This window comes from Lycorma delicatula, chromosome 7 (assembly GCF_047948215.1).
Source record: "Lycorma delicatula isolate Av1 chromosome 7, ASM4794821v1, whole genome shotgun sequence".
Lineage (NCBI taxonomy): Eukaryota > Metazoa > Arthropoda > Insecta > Hemiptera > Fulgoridae > Lycorma > Lycorma delicatula.
In genome coordinates, this window is record NC_134461.1 from 70,516,045 (window position 1) to 70,531,425 (window position 15,381).

The window sequence follows — 15,381 nt, forward strand, 5'->3', positions numbered from 1 at the left end:
CAATCTTGGTCATGAATTTAATAGAAAACTGACCTACAGCAACGAAGTACGGTCATAAAATCAAATAGTTTTACATTAACCGCGTAATGTAAGCTATATAAAAACACATATACATAATTATTAAATCTTGTATCTCTAATTAATATTAAATGTATATCGCTGATAAATATAGTTTTATTAATGTAAAAGTTGACAAATTATTATTTTTTACATTACAAATAAATTAAATATCACGTAAATGAGATTTTATTATTACGTTCATTTGTACTATGGTGATTACCAACCTTTCATCTTTCGAAAACACTTTTTCTTTCTTTCTGTAAACGAAGGAAGAAATACGCAACTTATCGTTGCATATTACTTGTAAATATATTAATATTGAATGAATAGGTTATATGATTTTAATTTTAAACGTGTTTTAACATAATTATTGCCATCAAAAACATTAAAATAAAATTAATTTACCTTTCAGTACACGAGGAAAAAATGGAAAAGTAATATATTCAAATAACACGCAATTTTTTATGTTTCAAGTGAAATCAGATACAAAACACTGATTTTTGGATTATCGGTCCTGTAATATTGAATTGAAACTTTTCATTACTTTATACGGGGATCAATTAATAATTAAAGAGACCAATTACTTTAGAGCTAAAATGGTTTATTTAATCAGTGTGACATTTCTTTTCATTTTCAGCATAATCCCGACTCTCTAATGGGGGTAGACACCCGCCTTGTGACGATCCCGGTCACCACACCATCCCTTCCGTTCCTAGTCCTGATGGGCTTTACCGGAGGTCGTCTTTTAGACAGTCTAAATCTCATTACATTTCACCGTCATCAGTTTGGCTTCTGTCAGGAATTCACTCAGCACATGCGACTCCCTCCGGAGAAGGTGGCGCATTGCTCCCTCCAAACAACTAGGGCCCCGTTTTGGCGTATTCCTGCTAGCACCGAAAGGACTCCAGCGGACGGACTGAAGGGGAATCACGCCGGGAGCACCTGGCACAAAAAGCTTAGACTCCCACGGTCAGACCCAGTAATCAATTCAAAACGCTGGTCCATACGAATAGGAACGCAAATCATCAAATCCGTCCATAAATAAAACTTAAAACTTATAAGCGCCACTAATAAACCTTTGAAAAGCGCGCGACTATAGAATCATACAGCAGCAAGGGATATTGTCCAGGCTCTGCGATGTGCAGGGAGAAATGTTGAAACTCCCGCCACTCTTGGGTTCCGTTCCGTTCTGTCAGGATGCCACCGATGCTACTAGATCGTGGATACCGGTGTTCTTTGGTGGTTGGGTTTCAATTAACCACACATCTCAGGAATGGTCGAACTGAGAATGTATAAGACTACACTTCATTTACACTCATACATATCATCCTCATTCATCCTCTGAAGTATTATCTAAACGGTAGTTACCGGAGGCTAAACAGGAAAAAGAAAGGATGCCACCGATGCAAATGCCTAGGCATTGTGTTAACATTACTGTCATCTTCGTATTAGGCTTCTTCCAATTTATCTCATCTATTATAATTTGTAATCCTCTTAATTAACTGATTAACCGTTTCGCTGAAGCGCGGCCCCACCCCTATCTCTAACACCAAAGGATACAAAATAGCAGTTTCCCATTACTAAATTTCAAACTAGACTGTACTATCAAATATTTAATCGTTTGAGTCTACTAGAAACATCTAAATTCTATTCTCATACTTGTTAAGCAAGTATTGATCGCAACAAGGACAATTTTGTCCTGCAGGCACTAGAAGCAAACTCTAACTCTCTTTATTTTGGTCTGCTTGCGGGAGTAAGGCCTTCACCTTCCCATAGCGCAGCTCCATCAGATTAATACAATCCTTGTCTTCATGTTGCAATCAATTTAGTACATCTTCTCTGACGTCTTTATTGTCATTAAACTTCTTACAGCCCAGCGCATCCTTGAGTGGACCGGACAAATGGAAGTCCGATGAGTCCAAATCAGGACTAGAGTAGTACTTTCCGTTGCATTTTGTCGATGGTTCGTTGGATTGTCGAGCTGTATGGAGGCCAGGCGTTAACGTTAAGCAGAATGATATTGCGCTAAGATCCAGGGCGTTTTTTCAACACTGCTAGCTTCAATTTTTCATAAGTATGTCACAATAGTGTACCCTGTTTATTGTTTACTGATCTACAAAATCGACAAAAACCGGGCCTTTTGCATCCAAAAAGATTGTCATCATGAGTTCTCTGCTGATGGTCGGGTTCGGAATTTTTTCTCGACATGTTTTTTCTTTTTGATCATGTGAACCGGTAATTTTGAATCTACATCTCATTACAGATTAGAATACAGTGCAAAAAAAGCATCACCTTCCTGCTGATGCAGCAAAAATACTAGGATCACAGTAAATCAAAAAAAGATTTCGCATAATTAACAACAATCTAATGGACATAAATTCATACAAAACCATCTGAAAGAAAAAAAAGGTTAAAATAATTAGGGGACGGTATGGATTGAGAAGGAACAGTCAACTTACAGAGGGACCGCAAATTGACATTTACCAAAAAAGTGTCTCAAGACCTCCCAAGAGTTTGTGAATAACTCGCTTACAATTCCTGACTAGATCGGTGTATGTTTCCCAAGGAATAGTACTACAAATTGCTTTTCTTCCAAGTATTAAAGAATCAACGAGTTAAGGTTCAGGATTCCTTAAGTAAAACCTTTGTCTATTCTTAAAATTTAGTGAGACATAAAAATATCTAATAGAACGTATAACTAGTTTATCCAGATCTACAGTTTGATTATATTGATCAATATTAATTTCTTAAGAAACAATTTACAGATTTTCAAATGTTGTACACTTAAAGCAATGAGGTAACTAAATTCTTTTTACCAAGAAAGTTGATGATACTGTAATAACAAAATAGTAATTAGAATTTCATAGGCATATTTTGGATTTATTTTTCAGAAAAGATTACTTCGTTATGTATGTATTTTTTTAAAATTAATTATTTTTTTCTTATTCAAAATATTTCGATCTCACTGTAATTTTTTGTTTCGAATTAGATGGATGATTTATCCAATCCAGTAATAATAATGAAATTTTACAGTAAAATAATAAATGTACAACCCAGTTTCTTTAAGTTATTATCTGAATGTCATTAGGGAATAAAATTCTGATTAAAAATTTTCGATAATCTATTTTAATTCTCAGTTACTAGTATTTTATGATAACCTAAACGAATGGGTTTATTAAATACGTTTTCCGTTATAATTTTTTTTTTAATAATGAGAGAATGAGAAATACATGAGGTGATTCGTTGTTAAAAGATTTGGTTTAAAATTAATTATCCTGAATCTTGTTTTGATTTTTTTTTTGTTTCTTTTAATTTGGTTCAGTTATAAAATATTCTACAGTTTAATTGGTAGTAACTTAACTTGATTTCCGGGTTTTAATCTTTTTATATATATCTGTATATATATTTTTTTAACTATTTGAATTTTTTTCCTGATTATTTTATTACTAAATTAAACGAGACGTAATTTTTAGATTAGTATCTACAATTTATTAATAAATTTTTTTGAGTTTTACATTTATTATTAATTTTACAGTTACATTTTAGTACTAATCTTGTATTATCTAATATATAAATGGGAAAATATGTGGTGTTTCTGTCCGTTTGTAACGGCATCACGCGAGAACCAACCGACGGATTGCTTTTAGATTTTCAGGATAAATTCGTATTAATCCAGGAAAGGTTTTAAGTTAAAGATCTAGGTAACTTCTCAAAGTACTCAAGGTAATGGAAAGAGGTACCAAAAGGGATATGTTCGTCTATCACGGGAGCGTATCGGAGCTTCTACTACAAGAATGAGGGATACGTTAGAGGAAAATGTTTTTCAGACTTTAATTGTTATTTATAAGTATTATTCTTACAAACATGAAGGAGATCCAGTTAGATGGGACCGGCTTGTTTTTTTATAAAATAATTGAACAATAATAATATGATAAATTTGGAATGTAGGAATAATCTTCTGACGGTCTTCTTAATTTGTTGTACGGTTTGTGTGGTTTTATTATCTTATGATCGTGTTATCAAAAGTAGAACATTTTCTTGAACCGTAATATTTCTTTAGGAAGAAAATTAGCCCCAAAAACAAGGACTATAAATAAGGAATATAAATACGTAGTCAGTCCTTCTATGTTGTCTTTCTTCTTTTTATATTCCTACCTTGTTATCGAGATTATTGGAATACGAAATACAATTAAACTATAGTATGTTTATTTATGTTTTATCAATTATTTTAGTAGTGATAAAAGTAAGCTTGTAATATACTTTTGCCATTTTTTTATATGCTTTTTAATAAACGTATTTTAATAATTTAGTATTGTCTTATGATGTTAAAATTGTACGACATACATCTACATCATGATCGATAAGATATATTAACTGGGAAAATTTATTTCAAATAAATCTCGTCAAGAACGACGAAATAATGTATAATAAAGGAAATAAATAATATATAATAGAGGAATTTAGAGGAATAAAAAAAAAAAATTAGTTATTAAAATCAATTGATAAGTTTTTGTGGAGTATATTAATTCTTGATTGGCGTTACAGCATTGTTAGAATTGTTTAAATTTATTAATTATACAACGACAAACAAAAATGTTTTGTACCATTCAACGAGGGTGTCATAAATATTGAGCTCATTCTGTTATACCGGAAAAATATTCAAACGTTTTGAAATATTCATTATGGACAAAATCTTGATGTTTGTACTGCCATTTTGTTTTTTATATGTTGAAATAACGTATTATAATAGCAATTAAAACATGCGAATTAATGCTTCATATTTTATGTTCTATATTCTGACATAAGTGATGTGCATAAAAAAAAATAATTTATCATTATAAAAAGACGTAATATTTTTATTTTAATCTTGATGCCGAATAACAATTATTTTAAATTGCTAGTAATGCAATTATAAATCATTTCTTTTTATTCTTAGTTATTTTTTTTTAATATTATATATCATCTTTCATTTATATTTATTTATTATTTGTCTGCAGGATTGCTGTGTCATTTAGATGACGCTTGTACATCTAATCCTTGTCATGCCGATGCTATCTGCGATACTAGCCCTATTAATGGTTCCTATGCATGTTCCTGTGCCAGCGGTTATAAAGGAATAGATTGTTCAGAAGATATCAATGAATGCGAACAAGGTAATTATAACAATTAATATTATTCTATAAAATAAATGAATTTAGTTAATATTGTGTTAATGCAATTAGATAGAAATTTAAGATAATGTTTTAGCCTGATTTTTCCGACTATTTATAATATAAACAGGAAATAAAACTAGTCCTTTAAAATTTAAAGGACGATTTAAAGTTTAAGCATCCTTTGATACATGAATCTGTAAAATTATCTAGTTAATTAATTGTCCTTAGTAATTTTAATTCCGAACATAAGAGTTACTGATACTACTTAGTACTGTAGTGCTGTTATCGCTATAAATTATGATTTTTAATTGGCCAGACGATTCTCAACTCTCATTAATAATAATCCTCGAATCTTATTGGTTAAAATTTTGAAGTTATATTTATAATTATTAAAAAAGACCACCGTTAACCTTTCTGTATGTGATGGTTTTTTTAATGATCTAATTACACGTTGTATCTTGATTTAATATATTAGAAGTTGATTTTTAAATGGAATTTATTATAAAATTCATCAAGGGAATACGGCCATTTAAATTTTTCATTTTGTATTAAATCGTTGTACATAATCTAGGCCAATTTAATATTGATTATACTTCGTGGTCCGGTATCTAACTCGAGCTAAGCTGGTTTTGGTAGTAATTAATAAAGAAATGATGGATTATGTTGCAATAAGATGGTGTGGGCGGTATTTTCTTGTACCGTAACGGGTCATATTGTATAGTGGTCAGCAATGGTTTTTTTTTCTCAAATACCAATTTTGGTTACTCATCTACCTTCTTTCGTCTATTATACCGTGTAAAAATAACTAGTTTTACAAGTTTAAAGAATCCGGTTCATTGTCTTGTTGTTTAATAAAGTCTTTATGTTATTTTATGTTGCTCAACTTGATGTGAAGTAAATGATTATTGATATGTATTACCTTTCAAATTATGGTGTAATTATTACTTAATTTATGGTATCTTGTAATTAAAATATATTATGTTAATTCCTCTATGGAATCGGAAAAATATTAGAATTTTGTTTATTCTTAAAAAAAAATGTAATTAAATATTTTGTATTTCATTTAATATTTACTTCAAGTATGAAAAAATATATACAAAACCTCTGTTTGGTATTTAACCTTGAATGATCTACGTAGTCACATTAATATGGTTTCCTTAATTTTTATTAGTTTGTTTCCAATTAGTAGACCCGACGTGTGAGGCTCTTATTTGTAATATTTTTTGCGGTGCGAGTTTTCCAGAGTATGAGATGCAGGCGCAAACCTTCAAACTTCAACTTAGATGACTAGGAAACTTTCTATCAGGATTAGGTGAAATGTCTCTGTTTTAAAGCCAGTGGCGGTTCGCGTATAGGCACTATAGAATTGTAGCACCCCGTATTTTCACTTGATTTTATCGATAACATTTAATATAATAGTCTTTTTTTCCTTAATTCATTCTTTATACTTGTACAGTATTTAATCCGTAAGCTTAATGTTAGTAGTCATCTTACAGTTTATGAAAAAGATACTAAAATATTTGTATGGAACTGTGCGCTTCACAGTTCCAGCGATGTGGTGTTTGGCTGTTTGTTTCTATGTACATATAAATTTAAATTAAGCACTGTTGGACAGTAGTGTTTTTAAGCGTACGTTTTATTAAGATATTATCTAATAATACAAAAAAATATCTGTATTGACATTTTATTTATTATTCGGTTCCTTGAATTTGTTAAAAGTATGCAATTAGATTATCATCCTGCTTCCAGCTATTCTATTTGATTCATTTTGTTTGCGGTTCTTTTATTTTACAGAAAACTTTAATCATGGCCTTAAAAAGGCCCAGAAAAAACTTTCTGGAGCAGCACCCCCCGACTAACTTTTACTTCGAGCCGCCATTGCCAAGAACAACTACACATCTTCGTTATATTAAAATCTATTGGTTAAAATCGTTATTTCAAGGCCTTTTTTTGTATAGTTTATTCCACGGCTAATTTTAATCCTTTTAAATCGGCTTAAATGATTTACGTGTTCTGAACATATTAAAAACATACTTGAAAAAAGGAAATGAATGATAAAAGTAAGGACCGTAAGAGATCATATTACTTATAATTTTACTCAGAATTTTCTAATAATGTAGTAATAGTCGTTAAAAATTTTAACTGTATTTAATGAGAAGTTACACTCGAAGAAATATAAAAAAAATAAAGAAAGATTACTTTATATACATATATAAAGTCATATATTTTATGATATTTCAATATACATAAAACGATCAGAATTTTATTCTGTTTCGGATTTCTAACCTAAAATCGATTTTATATATATTGCTCGTCCAATTTTTTTCTTTGAGATATTGTACTTACGTACTTGTACATGTACAAAAAAAATGGAGAAAGAACTTCTATCTCAGCCTCTGCTTGTTTGAACTTACAGATATTGATTTCATTTGAAAAAAAATGATGTGGTTTATGAAAAAGAAATTATCAATACGAATATATTTTTTCTAAGTTCTATTACAGAAATATATATTTTTTTCTTTTCGGTTGCTCATTCTATCCATCATTGTAATGTTCAACATTTTTCTCATTTCTTCAATTTTTTTTTTTATCAACATCCATATTTACCTCTGTATTTATTAGTTTCATTAATTTATAGATTCCAAATAATGTTAGCATAAAAGAAGAGTATTTAGGACTATTATTTCTGGGCAGGCAATTCGGAATATCAATCAGATCGAAATTTTAGTTTAGAATTTCTAACCTGAAATTCCTTTTATATATCTTAATTTTTTCAAGCGGTTAAAATGCATAACAATTTTGTTCATTAGTGACGAGATCTAAACAGTGGACATTTCCATCCGTTACAACACTTTCATCTTCAGAATCAGATACATATTCATTATCATTATTCTCTAAAAAAATCAAACGGGACATACTCAGCAGAAATATTACTATTATTGTCTAATAATCCTCTCTAATTTCTGATCAATTTTTACGATTTAACTCGAGTTTGAAAATATTAATTTCGCTTGTTGGTTACAGAATTTTTCCCGTTATAATGTTGAAATGAAAACGGGTTTATTGTGTTCACATAAAACCATTCAATTAAACGAAACAACTAAACTATTTATGCACGAATTGAACTAAATAATAGCTAAATTTTTTAATGAACAAGGCCTAAAACAGCCAACTGAGCAAAGTAAAATAAATATAAAAAGAAAGCTGAAAATTTCAGGTTATTATTAGTTATAACTTTGATGTAGCTAGAATAGCTGTAGATTCAGTTTTCTGTCCGTAACGATTTTTAATGCTTAAGAAGCAACGGATGATACGATAAATGCAACGATCATCACTTACAGGTTTAAACGATGAACTTTTATTTTAGTGTTTCGCTCATTTTTAAATAATTCACCATTATCACGGTTTATTTTTGAGGTCAATTTTATTGATAATTTTTTTTATGAGATAACCAAGTCGTTTTCTTGTTAATGAAAGAAAATTCCATATTAATCTAATATATATATTTCAGTTACATTCATTTCATAAGTAGTTATTTTTAAAGTTAAAGTATTCTTTCTATGTATATATATATATATATATATAAGTGGTGGTTAAAGCTTAACAATAGCTCTATCGAGATTTTTAACGTATGGGAAAATTTTTATATGGTTGTTCCCTGAGTGCGCAAGTGCATGTGTTTAATTTTATGTCGGATTATGAATAAAGTTATAGTTAAGTATTTAATAAATATTACCTGTTTGCAAACATTGTTTGTAAATAACATAATAAGCGGTGTTCTTTTACTCATTATTCTATTTAAACAAAAAACAAAAAAAAACAAGAAGGACGTTTAACTACTGTTTAGTTGTTACATTATGCTAAATAATGCGTAGTCTCATTATGTTATACGAGATTCCTTTCTACTGTACTAATATTTTGTCATTGTTATCGTTAGTCATTTTCTCAGACTATCGTTTTAAATATTTTTTTAACGAGTTGTGTTTGTAAGTAGAAACGTTTTTTATGCGTTTGTACGAGTAAAATCGGAAACGAAGAGGGAGCTGTGTGGAGAGAAGTGATGGTAAATTATAGGTAGTTAATAATACAACGAAACTTGACCTTGATATTTAGTCTAATTGATATAATTGCTATGTTTACAGTAGTGGGCGTTTTGAAGTTCAGTGTAATTTTTTTTCTGTCAATAATATTTCTTTAAATTGTAATGATGTTCTCCCTTCTTTAGCATCGACATTCGTAATTCTCTCAATGAAGTCGTGTTTTCTGTATCGAACAACTGTCAGATTGATTATAATATGCGGTTTTGATTGGTAACTTATAAAAATTAGCGAGTATGTCAAATTTTCAACGAGATTAGACATTTTAAAACATTATTTACTGTTAGGGATTTGTTTGTAATAAATATTTTACTTTCTGTTAATGTGTGTATTAATCATCTTTGTATTAATTTTAAACAAAATTTTTTGTACTTATATCGAATACAGAGGGGCAGTGAATATTTTTTAAATACTTTATTTATTTCTTTAACAATATAGGAACGCTTTTCGATTAAATAGCTCGAACGGAGAGTATAAGATAAGTTTCCTTATTGAGGCAACTACGTATCTTTTTTCCTCTTTAGCCTCCGGGAATCATCGTCAGATATTACTTCAGAGGATGATATGCATGATTGTAAGTGAAGTGTAGTCTTGTACAGTCACAGGTCGACCATTTCCGAGATGTGTAGTTTATTGAAATATCCAACCACCACAGAACACCGGTATCCACTATCTAGTATTCAAATCCGTATAAACTGCCTTTACTAAATCAAACGAAATCAACGTTCAAAAGGATTTGAACGTTGATTTTGAAATCAGCTGATTTGCGAAGACGCGTTCACCACTAGACCAACACCCGGAAGGTTCAATTAGGTATCTGTATTTAATGTATTGTAGCATGTAGTCGGTTGTATGCATTTATCGTGAAAACAGTTTAATTTCGCTATCAAGATTTAACATGTTTTGAATTTGAGTACTCGATGTTATCGATTTCCTAAAACTGCGTAGGATTTTTGTGGCGTTGTCCGGCAACTGCGTGGAAGCAGAACATGTCGCAACGGACGCGCTATTCGTTTTTATGAAACTGATGGTGCTGTATGGCCTTGCAAGCAAATGTTATCATACAGAAATATCTGTAAGATTACCGTATGTGTCATACATTCGGTACGTACCGTACAACAGTACGGTATTGAATGTTTGTAAGGATTGCTGAAATGGTGAATAAAAAGCACAAAGGAATTGCCAGGCACCACCTGGAATCCTACTTCACCGAATCATGTAGTGTCGTATGATAGAAAGATGATAACCCGTTCCAAAAAAAAATATTCTATCAAATAACGGATGGCCGCCGAAGTTACCATGTATCGGTAACTACATGGTAACGTCATTTTTAAGTTGAAATAATGCAGTGGAATGTAAATGCTACTACATTTCGAAGTCGAGAGTTCTAAGGTCTAAATCCTAGTAAAGGCAGTTTTTAGTGATGTGATTACTAGATCGTGGATACCGGTGTTCTTGATGGATGGTTTCAATTAACCATACATCTCAGGAATGGTTGACCTGAGACTGTACAAGACTACACTTCATTTACATTCATATACATCCTCTGAAATATTACCTTACAGTGGTTCCAAAGGATTAACAAAAAAATAGAGAGTAACATGTAAATAACAATGAATAAAATAATTAATTCGAAAAAGCTACCGACTTGAAGGAACAATTGGAGGCGCCCGTATTCCATAAGAGTACCACTTTTTTATTTATTTTAATTTCTTGTTCCATTAACTTTTTTCCTATTGAAGAGGTTTTTTTTTGTATGATGAAAATATATATATACTACGTGTTTGCATGATCATGTATTCAACGCAGAGTTGTTAATCAGTACTCGTGTACATTAGTATCTGACTATACTAATACACTAAGTATTGATTTTTTTTTACGTGTGCTCACGTGTGCAATATCAACACCTAAACTCGTATTAATTTTTTATTCCTTAGATTGTTCTTTTTTAAAAAAAAAAATAATATTAATTAAATTGCAGTAGCTGTGTAGAATATTTATTAAATAACTTCATAGATAAATTTTCTTTGCAAAATTTTTGTTAAACATTATTTTTCTACCAAACGAGACGGATTAACGGTAGGGTTCGACTTAGTATAACTATATTCTTTTGAACATTTTTTCGACAATAATTTATGAATATTTTAACGGATATTAACAAAACTTCACATTTTATCATTGCTAATTTACATTTTAATCATTGGAAATTATTCAGTTTATTACGGAATAAAATCGTGCAATACCTTAAGTCATTAATCGGAAAGCCTGATTCGAACATTTTTTTTTTTTTAATTTTAACATATTAATACCAATTCATTATTTTCTTTTCCGTTATAACAAAAGAAAAGATTTTTTAACAAAATTTAATTCGAACATTTTTTATTATTTTTAAACAGTTTTAAAAATAAAAAGAGTTTTAACGATAAAAATGTACAGTCATTTATTCTATTGCAATACTATTATAATTAATATATCTAATTAAATTTTGGTTGAATAAAGTGAGAACATGTTTAAATTTGCCATTTTTTATTTATTTTTTTATTTTTAAAATATGTATTATTGTCACGTAAAAGTGATTGTACTGTATTTCATGAAATTCGTGTTATTCTTCATCACGCGGTGACTCATTTGAAGAATTACGTGAGCGAATTCTGGCAATTTAAATTTTTCCTTTCCTTGTATAAGAATTGTATTGACCCCTCCCATAAATTACGTAATATTTTTATATTTTTGTACACTGATCGCAGTTTTATTTTTTATTTCGTTCTTAATAGTATAATTCATTTCTTTAAAAAAAAATAAAAAAATGTCTTGAATAAGACTTCCACTGAATGCAGTATAATATGATATCAATTTATAATTAGCTATTAATTACAATTACATTTTTTTTTTTTAAAGATCGATTATCAGATACTGTTTAACACCTGTTTTTCATATCCTTTTCATATCTCTTTCGTATTGTTCTTATGGCTTCTTTATACTTTCACCTGCTTGTAATTGAATTGTCTTCTTCCTTCCCACGTGACCTATGATCTACCTGTTGTTAAACGTTTTAGATTTCTTATAAATTACACGATTTGATATGAAAAATCATAACATTTATCGATAATGCAGGTTAAATTATCAAAGATTAAAAATATGTATATAAGGTATCATTCTTTCTTACTATTATCCAGAATTTATAATCTTGAGCAGCAATCTAATGTGGTGTCTAAGTGGTCCTTATTTTCATTGGTTCCAGAGTTATAGCCAGATGAAATTTTAATTAATGAAATATTTGGATCTTATAAGAGGAAAGCACATCGGTTCGAATCAGACTTCTTTTTTTTAAATTTAAATATATTAAATTTTTAATAATTATTAACTTCTGATTGTAAAAAAAAACTGTAAATAATAATTCAATAATAACATTAAAAAAAATTATGAAAAAATATCAGAAGTTATTATGAGATAAAATTTTATGTAATTTTCATTTAAAAAAAAATGTATTTATGTAATTTAATAGGTGTACAAGGAAATCATCTGGTGTCCACATCAGATGTTTTTCAAGACATCTGATATATTTCCTTTAATGATATATTAATATTATTTCTGAAATTTTCAAAAAAAAAAAATTTAAATCAATTCTTATAAAACGTTTTTACCATATAAAATGTTATATTTTTAAAATTGAACTGTTCTTGAGATATAACCATGCACTATTTTTTCAAAATAATTTTAGTATTTTTTATTCCTCAAAATCTCGAAATAAATAAAAGTTCAATGTGATAATTTTTACTGATGATTTTATACCTTTATTTTATGTACTACTTTTCTGTATTGTCGGGAAAGTAAAGTATAAAAAAGCTCAGTAACATTTTCTTTGAATTAAGTTAACTAACAGCCGCTCTGCATATTTTATTTGTGTTAATATATGTTCAATTAATTATAATTATATTTATTCTTATCTTAACCATTTCAATGATAATACAACAGACGTAGGAGAAATAATACTTAATTTCCGTTTTTGTGTGGTTTTAGTAGAAGTGGTTTTATATAAGAGCGAGATAATTGTACGTTGATTGGTGGAGGAAACAAAGGAGAGATGGCAGTTTTGATATCCAATAACGAACAGGTGGGGGATGATTCGCTGTTAGAACTTTATAAGTTCATACTATAATCGGGTGTTATACGTTTTATCAAACGTTGTAGAATCTGCGTTACTATAGTAACGGTTACATGGTAGGCGTGACTAAGAAGTTTATCCCCCTACGTTCTACCACACAATCTTTTTATTACTTCCTGAGTAGTTAGTAAAGTTATCAGCCGTAGTTTGTAAGTATCAGTACTAATTTATGTAACATTCGATCCGTTTCCGGTTTATGGCTTAAGTGTAGGTATAATTCTTACATTTTTATACGTCTGTAAATTAGTATAATTTATATTATTATTTTAATTAGTGCTTAATTAGCTGTTGATTCATTCAATTTTTTTTTAATTTTTTAATCGTGTTTATTAAGCTTTAATTATACACAATTAGATTTTTATATTATTAAAAGGCTGTGAATTTATGTACAGTAAAAAAATTCTTTTTTTTTCTTGTTAAATAGTAGAAAAATACATAAATTGTTTACTTCTGTTAGTTTTTTTTTATAAAGTTCATCAATGCATATTAAAAGAAGAATACGTAATATATTTTCTTTCCTCGTAAAGAACCTAAAATTAGTGAATTTTTAGGGTTCTATTTCTTTTTATTTCTTTTCTTCCAAGTTGAAATATAAAATTTCGAAACCAGTTTCTTTCTGTTCTCCGACTGGTTTTTACATTATCTTGTTGAAATTCGATAACTTTTTTCTTCCTTTACGGGTTTTTTTTCTTTTCTTCTAACAAATATGTGGGTAGCATAACTACGGTAGATGATAGTCGTTTATGTTTTAAACTGCTTGTCTTTTATAATACAGAGTGTAAGGTAATTCAATGTCCATATGGGAGAATATATGTGTATTAAAATACCATGTTATTGATTTCTGATCAGGAATTATTATTATTATTCAATCTGATATCTTTTTTATTTATTTATTTGTTATTTTTTTCATCAGTTTTTCCATTTCTTAAAAATATCATTTTTATCTTGAAGTCGTGGAATGTAATTACATCTTTATCCTATAAAACATGCATTTAAAAAAGTTTATTTCTTGATATTATCCAAATTAAATTTATTCTTGAAAGTTTCTTTCCTTTTCTTAAGTAGAAAATGTTTTTTTTTTTTATAAAATTTAATATGATTTTCATGTTACGGATATAACATAAAAAATATTTTTTTTTATTATGAGTATTTTTGAATTTTTGTTTTTTAAAAGAATTCCGTTCCTCTTTGTAATATAAAATTGTTTGCGATATTTTATCTTAACGCCGTATTTAGTTTACAAAAATGCAAAATTACTTTTAAAAAATTATGCTTTGCTCTTTCTAAATCTCAGAATATTGGAAAGTTAAACTTCTTTTAAATAATCTTTTTAAACAAACCGTTTGTAATTTTGCATGCAAAAGATAGTATTGTGTTGATATATTTTGAACAAAAAAACTTCAAAAATCGTAATAATTTTATTATTAAAAAATAATAATGTAATTTTTTTGCGATAAATGGAAAGTTATAGAAAACTTTGAACAGTTCGGTATTAGAGGGCTGTATCTTTACCAAAGCTTGTCAGTTTATGTTTGCTTTAGTTAGTTTTAAACATTGTATATTTTTCCATATTATATCCTTTTGTACGGTCAGTTAAAAGTAAAGTACTCAGCCACGCTAGCTTTTCCCGTTAAGTTGAGGAGGAAAAGTATGACACAATTTAAAAAAAAAAAAAAACAGTTATATTAATTCTTTTGTTTTACTGTATTATTTGTTCCTTACGATTGCGCCATATGTAAAGCACCAGAGATGTTAGAAATAACATTTAAATATTCCTTTCTATGAGAGTAATGATGTTTAAACATATTGCTTTCTCTGTGTTTTAGAGAAGGCTGGCTGAGTGAAACTTCTGTTAATTAGTACCGTTAAATATCAACTGAATTTATATTAGAAACTTTCGCTTCTC

At 28.9% G+C, this 15,381-nt stretch overlaps 1 protein-coding gene across 2 annotated transcripts in view; it reads left to right on the plus strand.

Annotated features, from left to right (window-relative positions):
- Window positions 1-15,381, plus strand: part of N (neurogenic locus Notch protein) — a 486,560-nt gene that overhangs the window by 392,289 nt on the left and 78,890 nt on the right. Inside the window, exon 7 of one of the 2 annotated variants that reach the window (XM_075372134.1) lies at window positions 5,058-5,213. In XM_075372134.1, the coding sequence (XP_075228249.1) occupies window positions 5,058-5,213 (156 nt within the window). Of the gene's footprint in view, window positions 1-5,057; window positions 5,214-13,640; window positions 13,683-15,381 lie in introns of those variants that run through there. The other variant, XM_075372135.1, reaches the window with a different exon arrangement.